The 17,504-nt window shown below is 40.5% G+C and overlaps 1 protein-coding gene across 4 annotated transcripts in view; it reads left to right on the forward strand.

Moving 5' to 3' along the window:
- rps6kl1 (ribosomal protein S6 kinase-like 1) overlaps positions 1 to 17,504 on the forward strand; it is a 57,740-nt gene that overhangs the window by 6,741 nt on the left and 33,495 nt on the right. For 3 of the 4 annotated variants that reach the window (XM_039741119.1, XM_039741121.1, XM_039741122.1), the window contains exons 3-6: positions 3,508 to 3,813; positions 9,831 to 9,955; positions 12,647 to 12,745; positions 16,208 to 16,255. In XM_039741119.1, the coding sequence (XP_039597053.1) occupies positions 3,678 to 3,813; positions 9,831 to 9,955; positions 12,647 to 12,745; positions 16,208 to 16,255 (408 nt within the window). In that variant the 5' untranslated portion in view covers positions 3,508 to 3,677. The remainder of the gene's footprint in view (positions 1 to 3,507; positions 3,814 to 9,830; positions 9,956 to 12,646; positions 12,746 to 16,207; positions 16,256 to 17,504) is intronic. The other variant, XM_039741120.1, reaches the window with a different exon arrangement.

Raw genomic sequence — 17,504 nt, forward strand, 5'->3', positions numbered from 1 at the left:
TCCCTTTTCTTTTCATAACTTCTACTTCTCCACTGCGATACGCTGGTATATATTTAAATGTATATATATACCCCTATCTACAGTACATACTCTCGCATAGACAAGCCACATGCTGTGGCTCAATTGTAGAGTCTTCGCCTCTAATAACGAGGTTCGATTCCCGAGAGGGATGCACTGAGTATGTACGCGCGCTACTGATTCATTTTACCTTCGCATCTCCTTGGTTTGGGACGTATGAAAAATATTCGGTTAACGCAGAATCATGTTACGTTATTTTTAAAATGTTTCCCTTTATTAGCACAAGCACAGCTGAGAAGCTTGATGCATGTACTCCATAACGCGTTAAAAATAACGCATTTAATCACACTTTCAATTCCAAGCAAGCGGAACTTTTGTCAATGCATCATTTCCTGGTACATCCATTACACTGATGCACACATCACAGCTACAAAAATGTTAGAGTCGGAATAAAGCGCGTTCCTACGACTGATCATTTCGACTTCCGAGAAGCCTTGATAAAAGCATGGTTTTGTGCACAATGAAAAGCAAGCAAAATTAGATGCATTACAGAAAGCGGACTTTGTGGCTCTTACTGGGGATCATTGGACTTCCGTGACCGTTAGTAATTCTAATTACATCTAATTACAAAATGTTCAATGATCTCACTGTTTTAGCCTAATGTACAAAATAATTTTGGCTAAGGTTACTCAGAGTTTAAAGATTAAGTTGGTCAAATTACCTTTTATGTTTCTGACTTATTTTTTTCAGAAGAAAAACTGCACTTTATGTTGAAATTTTGGTTATTATTTAAAGACAATACTATTCTGAAAATCTACTTAAAGTACTTAAACTACCACTTTATTTTTAAGTCTGCCCAATTTTAACCAGGGATGATATTTTTGTTTCTGTTTTGAATTCAAATGCAGTTTAAAGGCTTTTTTTTCAGAAATTAAAACAGCTTCAGTTTACAATATTCATGTACATGTCTATTATTTGATTCTGTCGCCCACTAAAACACTTTTAAATTAAAAAAAACATTTGCGATTTGGGGCAAATTTACGTGTGCGATTACATACGATTAATCAAGATTAATTCTTACACAGCCTCTAATTAATTGGATTAATTTTTTTAATCGAGTCCCACCTAATATATATATATATGTGGATATATATATGTAGATTTGTATATATAAATGTGTATATACAGTATATATGTAGATATGTATATGTGTATATACAGTATGTATATATATGTATGTGTGTATATGTATATATATATAACTGTGTATATATATGTGTATAGATGTATATATATATATATATATTTATATATATATGCCAGCAACACTCATGACAATGACAAAACAATTACATTGTCAATCATGTTACGTTATTATTAAAATGTTTCCTTTTCTTTTACTTCTCCGCTGCCAATCGCAGGTATTTTGCTATATATATATATATATATATATATATATATACAGATATATACAGATATATATATATACAGATATATATAAATAGATAGATATGACAACAACACTCAATATCAATGATAAAACAATTACATTAACAATCATCTTACGTTATTTTTAAAATGTTTGCTTTTCATTTTCATAACTTCTTTAACACACTACTTCTCCGCTGCGAAGCGCGGGTATTTTGCTAGTATATATATAAATATGTAGTGACAAAGGCGCTATATCAGCGCCAGACCTGACACAGATTGACACCAGAGGCACACTTATAAAATTAAATACATTTTTCTTTTCTTTGCCTGGGGGGACCACATCTTCCCCGTGTCCTGCAGGCACAACACAGTCCCACAAGCTCAAACGGCACAATACAATATAAATTCTTCTTCTTGCCTCCACTCCTCTCTGGTAGCTTTGCTCCCTCCTCCAGACTCTGGCTCCCGGAGTGGTGACTGTTGGCGCCTTTAATAACACCCCCGGAAGAGCTCCAGGTGCTGATTGACCTACTTCCAGCAGCACTTCCGGGTGTGGCAGAAAACCCACCGAAGAGGGCTCAGCAGTTGTTACAGCACTCCCTGGCGGCACCCTTAAATCCCAACAGGGCTGTAACCAACTCCAACTCCTGTGAAGCCCTGCGGGAGTCCGAGGCACCGCCGCAACCCAGGGGGGCTGCCATCCAGTGACCCGTGGGAGGTATTGTGCAGCCCATGTCTGTTCCCCCGGACCATATACAGAAGGGGCGTCCCAGCCAGGCATGGGCCTCAGCCGTCCGACACTATATCCGTCCGCCACGTCCCCCGTGGCTCCACTCGCGTAGTAGTGAAACAGGACAGACTTTAAAAATCAATAAACATACAGGTATCACTAGTTAGGCGGAGGCAAGGTCCACTCGGAAACATGGCCAGAGGGAGAACAATTTAAACAGAGGCTTGCATGTGAGTGAGAAGGGAGGGCCCTGCCCGGCCCCCCACTCCTACCGTCTGCTTCCTCCTCCCCTCACCTCGCCCAGCAGCCACTGTCTCGGATTAGCGTGAACAAATCACTGCTGCAAGCAAACTATGCTACTTAGCAGGATAAGAGAAGTTGCAAAATCAACCGGGATGTCCAAGCAAATTATTGAAAAAAGCCCGATCTAAATCCGTTAAGTAGTTCTATCGTGAAAAGCGGACAGACATACATTACATTACATTAGCCGGTGTTAATACACTTGGCAATACTGTCAGCCAAGGCAATTTCAGCCTATTTGTTTTCTTATTTTTCCAGGTTCTGGGCTATTACATGTTGGTACTAACATTGTTGACTCTAGGTGTTGTTTTATTCACTTTTGGACTTTCAAATGTTTGACCATCTCTTTGTTTCTTTCTTGAAACTGATTATTATTTCATTCCATCTACGTCCAAACATCCTGTCTCACAAATACATTATTAAACAACACTGTCAGCAACTGTAAGGCTTGACATTCCATCATGTTAACCTGCGTAATGAGTAACTGCAGATGGCCAAACCAAGACCAAATGTCCAATGTACGATGGATTTAGCATGAAATGACACGATACTAAAAACAGCATTTGCACACGACTGTATCCAGATATTGGAAAGTAAAACGATTAATTGTTAAGGCAAAAGATTCTTTCTGAACTTGGTAATTCTGCTTTTATACATTCAGGCCAGTCATCCTCACACTGTCATCAACAAAGCAGGCATTTTTACTAACAGACCTACATGCCTGTTTCTTTGCCACGCTTAAGTCTTGATAGGACAATTATACAAAAATATTTCCTATGCGAGGATCAAAATGTAGTTCAAATTAGAGAAGACACATTAAATATGTACAAAAGTAATTTTCAAGTGCCATGAATTCCTTTGTTGAAAAAACCACTCATCCCTTTAAACATTTTTACCTGAAAGTCAGAGTCTAGCATTCACTTCGTATTTCTGAGGTGGCTCTCACATAAGACCTATCTGAGACTTAGTAAAACAAACACTCTCTTTATGTTAAACAACAATTAACAACTATAATTGTTCTTTTTTAGCTCTGGATTCTGTTGACCCTTTTCCATCAGAAGTAGGCCTGAAGATGTAGAGAACACCATGAGTCTGCTCACTTTTTGCTCCCATGTTTGGCTTACTGACTGCACACCGACTCCTGAGGTAGAGCCGCGTGTCTGGCTACAGTGCCCTCCAGAAGGAAGCCAAGTTTATCATGGCTAAACGGGATTACCTTGTTGATGCTGCCAAACAGATACGCCAGGCTCTAGATAGAGAGGTCAATGAAGACTATGAGGCTGCATTCAATCACTACAAGAATGGGATTGACCTGCTTCTCAAGGGAGTGCAAGGTAGGCTGAATTCTACTGCATCTACGTGGAGTGATTTTGCACATACTTGTTATGGCTCCCTGACAAAACAGCTATGTAAAATCTTAGGACTACTCTCATTATCAACGTTTCAAATGCAAACAGGATTATCTGCAATGATCACCTGCTATCTGACCTAAAATATTGAATAGTTAGACATCAACAAGTATTTGAATATTCAACACCTACCATGATCCTATACTGGGTCTATAACATTGTACATTTCATGTTATTCTAGGTTTGAATCTACAATGAGGTCTAAGTGTAGGAAGCTTTGCCCCAAAAATGGAACTGAACCACATAGACATGACAGTTCTTCTAAATCTTGTCTAGATATCATATCTAAGCCCACTTTGTAGGCAATAATCTGCACTGACCTTCTAGTGGAGAGGAACTGAATGGAACAGACTTTGTACATTTTAGTCTCTCCCACTAAACAATGACCATTTATATTTCGCTACTTTTTCATTTCACAGGAGGGTTGTATGTAAGATTTTAGGGGCATTGTAATATTTAAGACTTTGGCAAAACATGTTTGCCCAATGCAGTGGGTAGCGCTGCTGCCTCACAGTAAGGCGACCTGGGTTCACTTCCCGGGTCCTCCCTGCATGGAGTTTGCATGTCCTCCCCGTGTCTGCGTGGGTTTCCGCCCACAGTCCAAAGACATGCCGGTTAGGTGCATTGGCGATTCTGAATTAGCCCCAGTGTGTGCTTGGTGTGTGGGTGTGCGCCCTGCCCCGGGTTTGTTTCCTGCCTTGTGCCCTGTCTTGGCTGGGATTGGCTTCAGCAGACCCCTGTGACCCTAGAGTGAGGATATAGTGGGTTGGATAATGGATGGATGGATGGATGTTTGCCCAAGATTGCTGATTAATTTAGAAAAGACACTACATCCCGAATACCATATATAGTTTATTTTCCTAAAATAACACATTACCAAAATGAAATACCAAAGAGCAGAACTGCAATCTAATTATATGAAATACCTAATATGGTTTCTTTCCACCTTAACAATAAGACTTCACATCATAGTACGTTAAATAAAAGTTTTTTTTCCCTCCATTTAGGAAGCTACTGGAAATGATTATCTGGTAACATATATCATCATTTTTTTGTGCATTAGATTTTTCTCAATGAAAAGTAAAAAATATTATTACAGAGAACCCTGAAGTACAATACTTTATGTATTGTGAAGGCACGGACCGTGGGGGAAGCCAAAAGAATTGTTGGGGCCCCAACTGTTTGATCTCCATTTAATAAGCACAAAAGATTGGCAAAAAAGAAACAGCGTGTTGCACTGAGGCTTTGCTGACAACATGTTGCTCTTTCCTGAGACTAAAGTTCTAGGGAGTTCTGTCTCCTAGAGATTCTTTGGTCCAAATGATGACCTTCTTCTGGCCATCGGTCAGAGTATATACTTCTACACCCGGGCGGGTTGGGGCTTTGTTTGAGGGTTAGGTGTCTTCTGCTGCAGGCACCTCAGGGCTGCAAATCAAAAGGGAGAACTTGTTAGCATCAGCGCCCCCTCCTGTCCAGGGCTAGTATTGCTTATCTTAACAGAGCCCTTGAAGTGTCTCCTAGGCACACAAACATGATACAATATTACATGTATTACGATTTCTCATGAACAAAAACAAAATAAAAATAAAAATAATAATACCCTTTTGCTTGCTAAGTAATATCAGTTTTGAGTTTCATAGAAAAATCTTCCTTTTAGATCTCATGTCTTGATAGATTACAATAAATACATCTTTGTTAAAAGTGATATCTTTACTGACAGAATAAGAAGATCAAAGAACTGTTCTTGTCCAAATAGATCTCTGAGTTTGGACTTAACCAAGATGGACTTAACCTTCGTTCAGCAGTTGCTGTCGATACAAGCGATCTGGCATAGATTTTCGCCAGTCGACAAACTACAGCAAGCATTCAATTAGAATGAAGCAGCAGGTGCAGGTACAATGAAATATCCTCTGTTCTGTCAGTAGATCTGACCCAACTGAATTTGACTGGTACTGCCATATCTGAAACCCAAACCCAAAATTGCTCTGTCTCTTTTCCCTGTAACACAAGCAGACACACCTGCAGACGTGGGGGCACATTCTCACAATCGCCAGTGGTTTCTGACTCTTTCAGCGCTGATGTCAACTTTTGTCAAAAGGAGGAGTTGACGATGGTAATCGACTGTAAACTGTGACAAAACCAACCGTTATGTTTTACCTAGAAGGAAAGTTAGATTCATTGGTTTTGACCGAGATTTCCTGCTCTCCCGTGAGTAGCAAGGCGCAAACAGCGGTAAAAATGGCACTGACATCTGGCAAGAGATCAAAGTGAATATGTAAAGCAGAATACTAAGTAGACGACATTTTGCCTGTTCTCTCTGAATTGAACTATGACTTGTTGGACTCCGATTTTGATACAAGCGATCAAAAACGAATGTGAGGTTCCAGCTTCAGCTGACTAGTCCTCAGCTAATCGTGCTGCTGAACAGGTTCATGTAGCTGACACGCCTACGGCTCTGTTCTACAGGGAGGACTGCCGTTTAAGAGGTAGAAACCAGATTGCAACGCACTGTGACCGTCATCACTGCTGCTGCCCCAGCCACGCGAAAACAGCCTGGCAGCTTCGTTCTTGGCAAACTGGCAGCCACAGCATGCAGCAACAAACTTTTTATGTTGATTTCTGTGTGAAGCCATTGCTTTTCAGAAAACTATGTTTTTTGTAAAATATCTTCAGCCCTCAAAGTGTTAATATGCTTTGATAGATTGCAGTGGAGTTGAGTTGATAAGCAGAAAATGCTGCACACTGTGAAAAAGTTATTTCGTAAATCTTGAACCCTTTTTAAAAGTGATGAGCAGCTACTAGCCATAACAAGCTGACTAGAAAAGCTAGCATTTTAAGCAAAGTGAACATGTGTACCTCGTGTGCAGACATTACATTTTCTGTACCTTGCAATAATTATCGTAGACCGTGCTTTATTTTAAATAAAGGCAAGCAAAAAGTAGCCTAATTAGCTTTAATCGGACACATTGCTTTTTTAATATGAAAACGAAGTGCGCACTTATACTCAGAACCAATCAACTGTGCTATTAGGACAAAGGGCACTTGGACTAATGAGGGTATTCCAGCAGGGAGCATTAGCTTCATGAATGGACCAAGTTCAGTGCTGGGAATAACACAATGAAAAGGTAAAAGAGCGACAAAATAACCAAAACGACACCACCACAAATCAATCACAACACAAATAATAAGTATGCATTGTGAAAGTTCAGCCTCGGCACAGACAGACGTGGACTCCAAATGTACAAAACACGCACCCTTTATTTTGTGACACACACAGCAACACACAGTGCCCAAATACCTCACTATAGTCAGTCCTTTCTCTTTCTTCATGCTGCCTCCACTCCTCTCTCGTAAGCTCCATTCTCTTCCGCCTGACTTCGGCTCTTGGAATGGAGTGAGGCAGCCCCTTTTATCCTGCCCCGGATGTGCTCCAGGTGCTCGGTGATGGTCTTCTGGCAGCACTTCCTAGTGTGGCGGAAGTGCTGCCCTTGCACCCAGAAGCACCCCTGGTTCGGCAGCACTTCCTGGTTTGGCGGAAGTGCTGTCCTCCAGGGCTCTAGGACCGTCCAGGTACCCCCTGGTGGTGGCCACAGGTCCCCACAGGGTTGAGCTTCCCAGTTCCATTTCCATGGCCCTGATGGAATCCAGGGGGGCTGCCCTCTTGTTCCCAGGGAAAGATAGTGCCCCTCTTCCGGTCCATCCTTCTTCCAGGCATCCTGGCGGGGCAGGATCCCTGGTCGTCTGCCACAGCATACTCTTCCACAGTTAGGAGGACCCCAAAGTAAAAGTTAAGAGAGAGAGGGATGAACACAGCAATCAGTGGAGGTGCTTATGGGGTGGCCCAGCATGACTGGGGTCCAGTGGTAGTCTGGTCTCAAAATGCCAAGGTGTGGTAACACTTTTTGTCACTTTAAGATAATATTGTTTTGGAATAATAAACCAATCAGTGTTAAACTCTGAGTGTAACCAGCCCACTTTTAGAAAATTTTGGGGAACAAGGAACCTTCTTGATGTTGCTTATGCCAAAGCCCAAGAAATTTGTTCTTGCAGGTTTATGCAAGACAAGAATTAAGGCAAAAGAAGGCAACGGATAACAAAAAAGCAAGTACTGTAACATACAAACTATATACAGTATATTTACATATTTGTATCTATTTCATAAGCAGGCTATTTTTATGTGTATGCCAAGCTTATTAAATACACTTACCACAGTGACACTCTTCACTGCTACCTATGGAAGGGAAGGAGAGCCACCCCTCTGGGCATAGCAATAATCTTTATACAGTACTTTCTAAGTTTTTATTGTTACTGTTGCCAAACAATTAACATGTTCTTCACATCCCATTTCTCAGAGAAATGCAAATTTCCGAAGCCTTTTTCATCGACTCACCGGAAGTCAATGGTGGGGTTAAACCTTATGTTTTCTAGCCCAGCTCCTTAACCACATACTGTACTGAAAAAAGTAGAACCTCCATTCAACTTAAAATAATTAAGGTAATGAATGATTCACACTTAATATTTTCAACCTGAACCAATATAATTCTTTTTATCTTATTGAACCTACAATTTTTTAAGTTGAGGCAAATCATTTAGAGTGATTGGGTGGTTTTATACTGAAGTAAATCTATTTTTTAAGTTGTTACAATTTAAAATGGTTTATTGGTTGTGAATAGAACCCGGGCACAGACAGGCAGACATGTTGTTTTTCCACCACCACACGTTTATTTCCACTATATACAAAGTTAATTAAAGTGCATCACAAACCCCACAAGTCCCCCAAAGTCCAGGCCTCTCTCACACACTGCCTTTCTTCGGGTTGCCTCCACTCTTGCTTCTCCTGCTTTGTCCTTCTTCCACCCGACTCCAGCCTCAAATGAAGGGAGGCGGCCCCTTTTATTCACACCCGGATGTGCTCCAGGTGCTTCCCGGCAATCTCTCATCGACACGCCCCAGTGTGGCGGAAGTGCCGGCTGTATCCCCGGAAGCATCGGGGCGCCCCCTGGCGGTGACCACGGGCCCCTACAGGGTTGGGCTTCCAAGCCCTCTACCTGTGGCTCTCAAAGCAACCAGGGTGGCAGCCCCCACGTGGTCCAAGGCGGGCTCACGCCCTCTTCCGGTCCTCCAAGGCGTCCAGGCCGGGTCGTCGCCCCTGGCATCCCTGACATGGTCGTAGCCTGTTTTTATGCTATTAGAAATATAATGAACATAACACATTCCAATGCTGTACTTTTTACATTTATTTAAAAATCTAGTGCAAATACTCAAGCATTTTGCTGTGTAAATCTACAACAAAAAGTGATTAAACATTTCTACATCTTTCTTGAAAGTATATTTTATTACGAGTTCTTACACTTAAAATTAACAGTTGAGAAACAGGGTTATTTACCAGAAATCCTCCGTTATAATAGTCTGCTGCTGAAAATGACCAGACCTGGATTGCCACGTCCACTCCACTCGGGATATGTTCTTCTTTTTTGGCAGTTGGAAAGCCAGCACGCTGGGAAGTTCGACCGGAAGAAAATACAAACGGCCCCTCAAACACAGCACATGGACAACCTAAAATAGGATTTTTAGTTTATTTTACCACCATAACTTACTTTGGTACAAACATTTTTTTTTACTTTGATTGAGATCTGAAACCAAATATTTCAAGCTACAACACTAAATGACTAACCTTCAGTTGCTTGAAAGAGAAAATTTACGTTGAATGAACGTTCAATGTTGTACTTTTTTTAATGCAAGCCCATACTGTGTATACTCAAGGTCTCCACTCAATGGAACTTAGCTGGTCTTATCATTTCTCATCTTGCTTGTGTCCAGATGAGGCAGGGATTAGACTCTATGAGATTTAAAGCCTTTTCACATTTTCTCCCCCTGCTTTAATTCATAGAGAAGTTAATGACAATATTTCCACACAAAGGAATTTTATTTTTTTCTTGCAGTTGATCCAAACAAAGAGCGTCGGGAAGCAGTGAAGCGGAAGACAACTCAGTATCTTAGGCGAGCAGAAGAAATCTTTAACAGCCACCTTCAAGGCAGCCTAGTAAATATGGCCTCCACCTCACAGGTAAGCAGAGACATCTGTCTTATCCTACATTTTTATATCCATTTTAAAACCAAACACTTCTAAACATAAGAGCCTTGAGCCATCTGAGAAGTACTGCATGACAACTCACTTTTTTAACAAAGGCCTCAGTCATATCATTCTTGCTTTTATATGTCGCCTTTCACACTGTGCATTCTAAAAAAGTACATTAGTTGATCTCCTTCTCTGCTGATGTTGCAATGGACATGTTACAATGGACTAGTCAGAAATGTACTTCTGAACAGATCTTAAATATAAGGGTATGCCTACATGAACACTCTCCTTTTCAGAAAATGGATAACATGCCACTCTTCGGGGGGCTTTCAACAAGTAGTAATAATAACACTTCCCTTGGGACAGTACAACTCTGGAGCTCATCCTGACCACAAACGGAAAATCACAAGACTGGATGCTGTTAACTATACAGCTCACCCATTACTTCTTGATCTATGATGAATCAAAGTCTCCAGCTGAGAAGGTGGAAAGTACCCGAGACAACAACTGTCATAATAAGAAAAACTATCACGGCAGATGGCAGCCCACTGTTATGGTTGTGAGGGGAGACAGAAGCAGGGGCCTGTCTGTCTAATCTGCTTTTAAATAGATAGATACTGCACCAGACATGTAAAAAATCAAAAGCTGGTTTCACTCTAATTACCACAAAATGTCAATTCTGAACTGAAAGTCCATCCTTTCCCGCAGGGTAAGCCAGGTGGTTACTTTATATCAGCTGAAGCGGCCTTAGCACAGTGTGGCTTTGAGGCCAAAAAGCAGCACTTGAACCTACAGTGTATTGATGGTAGATACATAGGACACAATGGGAAGTCATTAAAGTAACAGTCATAGCTGGGTGACCCAAGGCTAACGACTGTCTAAAGTCAACTAAAGCCAATACTGCTCCACAAGACTGACCCATTTTAGAGCACAAGATACTGAACCTCACCACAGATGCAAAGAGAATTCACTGACTTGTGAAAAGTATACATAAGACGACCATCAGTCAAAGCAATTACAGGAAAATGAATGTTATAACCATGGACCAGGATGATAGGGACAGATAAGAAGGACCCAAGCAAAGTCAGTCTATACAGTACATGACTAACAGACAATAGTATATGCACCTATGAAATTTCAAAGGTCCATGAAGTAAAGATGTTTAGTGGATAACCATATCTTGTACACTATATGACAGCGTAAAGTTCTACAAGGTAGATAATCAGCTTCAATTTGCAACATGCCAAGGTTACCTTAGAGCATCGAGAGATTAAAAAAGAAGAAGCGGCACCAATAAATATGACAGATTGGAATCGATAGATAAAATTGACTTATAACCAAAATCAAAATAAAACAGAACAATTGCTATAAAGGAGTTATTAAAAGTGTTCCTTAAAACTCAGCCCTGGCTGACAATTCTTCCCAGTTTTCCTGGAGAAACGATACATGACAGTGGAGACAGGGTTTTAAGTATTGATTAACAGATTCTTTTTCTGTTCATCTACAGAAGATAAAAGTCTAAACTCAATTCCAACTCATGACCACAATCATTTTGCTTCCAAACATGCTTACTGAAACTGCTTAATCCAACGTTTGGCTAGTTGGTGGCCAACACCTATTCCAGGAGCATAGTTAAAGGCAAATACACAATGCTGGACAGGCTGCCAGTCCACTGCAGGAAATTCAGTTACGTACCCATGTGAAGCTGATTTGGAGTCACAAATCAAACTAATCTGTGCATCCTCATTTGGGACGTGGAGGAAACTGGAGTACCCAGTGAAAGCCAACATAGACTCCCAGAGAATGTGCAACCTTCACACAGTGAGTATCCCTGCCAAAATTTGGTAAGCAAATCATGCCTTGATCAAAAAAAATCAATAAAAAATATGAAGATATTTATTTGTCTAACAGTAATAGATTGCAAAGCCATTTATAAAATGCCACTGAACCAATGGTAGAGCCAGACACTCTAAAGCATGTGGTCATTTTCCCAGGAGTGCTTGGCCATGATTTCAATCAAGGAAGCTGGAGCTGAGAAACAACAGATTTAAACACTGCTCTAAGGTCCTCACTCTCAACACCTATCGAATTCAACCGTCCATTTTCCAGCCTGATTATTCCAGTTCAGAAACAGAGGAAGTCAGAATCAATCCTAAAGAAAGGGGTACAAGGCCTTTGACAGGTGGTCAGTATATCACAGAGCACACACACACACACACACACACACACACACTCACTCATATCTGAGCAATTCACATTTGCCTGTGAATCTAAAAGAAATATTTTTGAATATGGAAGGAAAACCAGAGTACCTGGAAAAAAAAAACCCACAACTGATACAGAGAGAATGTGCAGTGTGTACATAGAAAATGACAGGGCCAGAATTGGAACTCTAGGAGACACTACTGCTAAACATGGTGCCATCTTAATGCAGTAAATGTTAAAAGAATATTAGTAGGGAGCCCATGGAAAAGAAAATCAGGTTTGAAATCCTTCAAGTTACAGGAACAGTTTCAATTCCATTCCGTTCAGTAAAGATGACCTGTATCCTTAGCATTACTGAACCACCTTTCACCTTTGACCCAAATGACTGCCTGTACCCACTTTGAGCAGAAAAGAGAATTGCCTTCTCTCTCTCTCTCTCTCTCCATTTCTCTCTCTCTCTCTCTCTCTTTGCAGTGTTATGGCTTTAGCAGTCTAAGATTCCGTCCAATCAGAATTCTCAGCTCACCAGTTGAAGATCTGAAGATGTGTAAGGTCATTGGTGTCATTGACAAGGTAATCAAAGATCATGGTATAATGTACTGTAAGTAAAGGTCAGGACTGTTATTTAAGAATACTGGATGGTAAAAACGAAACTAATTCTATTTCTTTAGAAAATGTAACATTTTTAGTGAAGTTTGTTATCAAGAAGAAGACTTAACAATCACAGTGGAAGTGAAAATGAAAACTTCTGTCTTTAGCCTGTAGACAAATGTTTCCCACACTCACCACAAAGGTACATACTGTACATACTGTTCAAAAAAACAAACAAAAAAAGATCAATAGCATACCTTCAGAGTCGTATTTTAACAGAGTTTACACAATTTATTTTCTTTTTGCAATTTCACAAGATGCTGACTTAAAAGACTGTTACTTAAGAGCATTAAAATTGTATGTGAGGATTTAATGTTTGGCTGCTGCTGAACGTTGAGCAATTTGTAAGTCTGTTGAGTCAGCACAAAAATTAAGGAAGAAACCGTAATGGACTTAAAAAAACAGAAATTTGGAGTTAGCAAAGCAAACTAAATATGTTTTTCTCCTGGCCAGTATCTATTGGTCCATTCCCAGGATATTGTGCAGGGTTCTTCCACTTATCAATGGTGGTTAAAATAAAATTGTGAATAAAGTGTAAGTAGCACAGCACAAAACAAAAAAATGAATCTACTGAGAATACACAGCCATGTCCTACACATTGTGTGCAAATGCTGCCGGGGCTGTTTTTAAAATTGAGATCAGTCACAATGCTGAAAATTAAACCAGCATATTTTTAAATGGTGTTATGAAAGCAGTTCAGGAAACACCTGCTGCAGTGGGCAGTCCCCTTAGTGGTTCCACACAAAGAACAAATAACATATGTGAAAATTGCATATAATCTTAGAAAGTGTTGAGATATGTCCTTATTAAAGAAATATAAGTGACCCCTAGGTTGGTCTTTCTTCATATTTAATTATGTGAATGTAAAGTAAGTAAGGGTGGCAGGGTGGCACAGTGGGTAGCGCTTCCCGAGTCCTCCCTGCGTGGAGTTTGCATGTTCTCCCTGTGTCTGCGTGGGTTTCCTCCGGGTGCTCTGGTTTCCTCCCACAGTCCAAAGACATGCGGCTTAGGTGCATTGGCGATTCTAAAAATTGTCCCTAGTGTGTGCTTGGTGTGTGTGTGTGTGTGTGTCCTGCAGTGGGCTGGCACCCTGCCTGGGGTTTGTTTCCTGCCTTGCACCCTGTGTTGGCTGGGATTGGCTCCAGCAGACCCCCGTGACTCTGTAGTTAGGATGTAGCGGACTGGATAATGGATGGATGGATGGATAAAGTAAGTAAAGACTCGTGCTCTATTACAATTTTAGAAGTCCAAATACATCCATAAGGAAAGGCGGAGATCCTGTCCCCATGAAAAGTGGTGAAGGGCATGATCCAACCTGCGAACGTTGCAACCAAGCCCCAGCCTCACTAGGTCACATGTTCTGCGCCTGCTCCAAATTAACATTATTCTGGACAAAAATTTTTAATTACCTCTCAGACAGTCTTGGACTCACAATCCCTCCTAACCCATTAACAGCTGTGTTTGGGGTTCTTCCAGAGGGTCTTAAAGTGGAGAAAGACAAACAAACTGTGATTGCATTCACTACACTGTTGGCACGCAGACTTATTCTGATAAACTGGAAGAACCCAAACTCTCCTCTTTTAAGTCAGTGGGAAACTGATGTGTTATATTATTTAAAATTGGAAAAAATCAAATACTCAGTTAGAGGATCTGTGCAGACTTTTTTCAAAACATGGCAGGATCTAATCAGTAATATTTTGAAATGATTTTATAAAGCACAGAGAATTTGTTGATTTAGGTATTTTTAAAAGCCTTAAATTTTACACCGTTTGGCTTGCTCTCTCTCTCAAGGGTGGGGATCGATCTGTTCTTAGCATAATTCTTTTTTTTTGTAAAAACTTGATTGCTATGTATTGATTGTAATAAAATTAATAAATAAAAAAAAAAAAAAAAAAAAAAAAGTGGTGAAGGTGGTATCATTTAAAAAATGTGGATCTTGCTAAGGTGACTTCTGTGTGAAGTTTGACTGTTCTCCCTTTTTATACAGTCTTTGGATTGATGGATAGATATAAGGAAGTTTGTGTAATGTTCTGTTTTGATGACACATATGAACATAAAAAAGAGTAAGACCATGGTATATTGGCAGATATGGCTAAAGGTAGAGTAATTACTAAACAAAAGCTTCATTATTTTTCTGTTACACACAAAAAGTATAAAGGCAGACTTTATCTTCTGGAAAATTTTCAACAGGGTGCACAGCACCCAGCAGGATCGCTTGACAGTTACAGAATGTACAGCAAGATCACTAAAATGCCACAGAGAGAAAAGTACCAAATTCAGTGTAAAATCTTTTAAAGCAGTTAATATGCTTTAGGAAGAATTTGGTAATTAAACTTTTCCTTTCTGTGTGACCAAAGTGATTTGGGTGTGGTTAACATGTACACTTGTGTCACCATGTACATACCTCTTCTTCTACTTCTTCTTTTTTTGGCTGCTCCCGTTAGGGGTTGCCACAGCATATCATGTTTTTCCATATATTTCTGTCCTCGTCGTCTTGTTCTGTTACACCCATCACCTGCATGTCCTCTCTCACCACATCCATAAACCTTCTCTTAGGCCTTCCTCTTTTCCTCTTCCCTGGTAGCTCTATCCTTAGCATCCTTCTCCCAATATACCCAGCATCTCTCCTCTGCACATGTCCAAACCAACGCAATCTCGCCTCTCTGACTTTGTCTCCCAGCCGTCCAACCTGAGCTGACCCTCTATTGTACTCATTTCTAATCCTATCCATCCTCGTCACACCCAGTGAAAATTTTAGCATCTTTAACTCTGCCACCTCCAGCTCTGTCTCCTGCTTTCTGGTCAGTGCCACCGTCTCAAACCCATATAACATAGCTGGTCTCACTACCTACCGTCCTGTAGAGCTTCCCTTTCACTCCTGCTGATAACCGTCTGTAACAAATCACTCCTATCACTCTTCTCCACCCATTCCACCCAGCCTACCCTCTTTCTCACCTCTCTTCTACAATCCCCATTACTCTGTACTGTTGATCCCAAGTATTTAAACTCATCCACCTTCACCAACTCTACTCCTTGCATCCTCACTATTCCTCTGACCTCCCTCTCATTTACACACATGTATTCTGTCTTGTTCCTACTGACCTTCATTCCTTTCCTCTGTAGAGCACATCTCCACATCTCCAGGGTCTCCTCAACCTACTGTTGTACACAACACTTATTGTTCATCCACTGCTCACAGATTCATCAAGTATTATGTCACAGCTCCCAGAGTTGCTCACAGTTTATACTTACATTGCATCTTCGTGTTTCAACAATGCACAACTATGTAGAATGAGCTCTGTAATGGTGTTCACTGTGAAAGGCACCACTTCATAAAGATTGATTAATTGACCAGGTACTGCATCATTTATATTTGTCTTTTAGGTGCTTCTTGTTCAGAATCCTGTGTCAAAGGAGACCTTTGTAGTTAAAGTGAGTATCCAGCTTTAGACTGTTTGATCTGTTACTATTCAATTACAGTTTACTGCATGTTTCTATAATGTCTGGCACAGAGAATTATGTCTTGACAGCAAAGAACATCCAGAATAATGAAAACACCTAAGACTCTATCTAAAATAATGAGTTTATTCATTAAAAGACACAGATGTTAGATGATCAAAGGGAGAATACCAAGTAACAAATGAAAAACATACAAAAAGAAAGAAATCTGTTCCTTCATCGGGCCTTCCTAGGCAGAGCATTGTCTTTCCTGTATGGTGAAGTGGCCTTCCCATCTCAGAGAAACCATGAAGAGGCACTTCTCTGTCACTTACAATCTCATCATGTATGATCTCTCTCTCTCCCTTCTGGCCTCATTTCCTCCGGTGAAATTGCAATACATTTCAGGTCTTGGCTCCAGACTCAATAGACCTCTGATAAAGAACTGCCTTTAAAACCTTCCTGGGACTTCATCCAAACTATGCCACAGAACAGCTTCTTGGGTCATTTACAAGTATAAATTCTTGGAGCCCTCATGAGGTCGCTCCAAGGCTACCAGCCATTTTAGGTAAATGCAGTGTCACCTGTCTCACTTGTTTCTGATCATATGCTTCCTTTGAGCAGCATGGAGTAGTTATGTCCATTTCCTGACATTCCTTTATTTTTACATGGACACCAGAGTACCCACAGCCTCCACAACTGCTTCTGCGCTCTGGCAGATGATGTTTGCTCATATTAGTCTACTCAGATGTAACATTTCAAAGGTGTAACTTTGCATCAATACAATTCCTCTACTACTTGCAAGCTAGAAACTTTGCTAAACAGAACCTGCTTAGTATTCCTTACCTTCCACCTTTAGATTAGATTATTTATTTATAAAAGCACATTTAAAACAACAGAGGTTGTGGGCGCCAAAGTGCTGTATAAAAAAGCATTAAAATAAACAAAATACAATCATGCAAAATAAGATTATTAAAACAACCAGTTATAACATCCACCATAATCCCATCATACACAATGAAAGACAGAAGAAAACAAATAGGTCTTAAGACGACTTTTAAAAACCTCGATAGAGGATGAAGACCTGATGTGCAGAGGCAAGTCATTCCAAAGCCTAGGAGCAACAACTGAAAATGCTCAGTCTCCCCTTGACTTCAGCCAAGATCTTGGCACTAAAAGGAGCAGTTGTCCACATGACCTCAGTGCTCTTGGTGGCACGCAGGGGTGAAGGAGGTCACAGATA

The sequence above is a fragment of the Polypterus senegalus genome, chromosome 18 (assembly GCF_016835505.1).
Source record: "Polypterus senegalus isolate Bchr_013 chromosome 18, ASM1683550v1, whole genome shotgun sequence".
In the NCBI taxonomy this organism is placed as follows: domain Eukaryota; kingdom Metazoa; phylum Chordata; class Cladistia; order Polypteriformes; family Polypteridae; genus Polypterus; species Polypterus senegalus.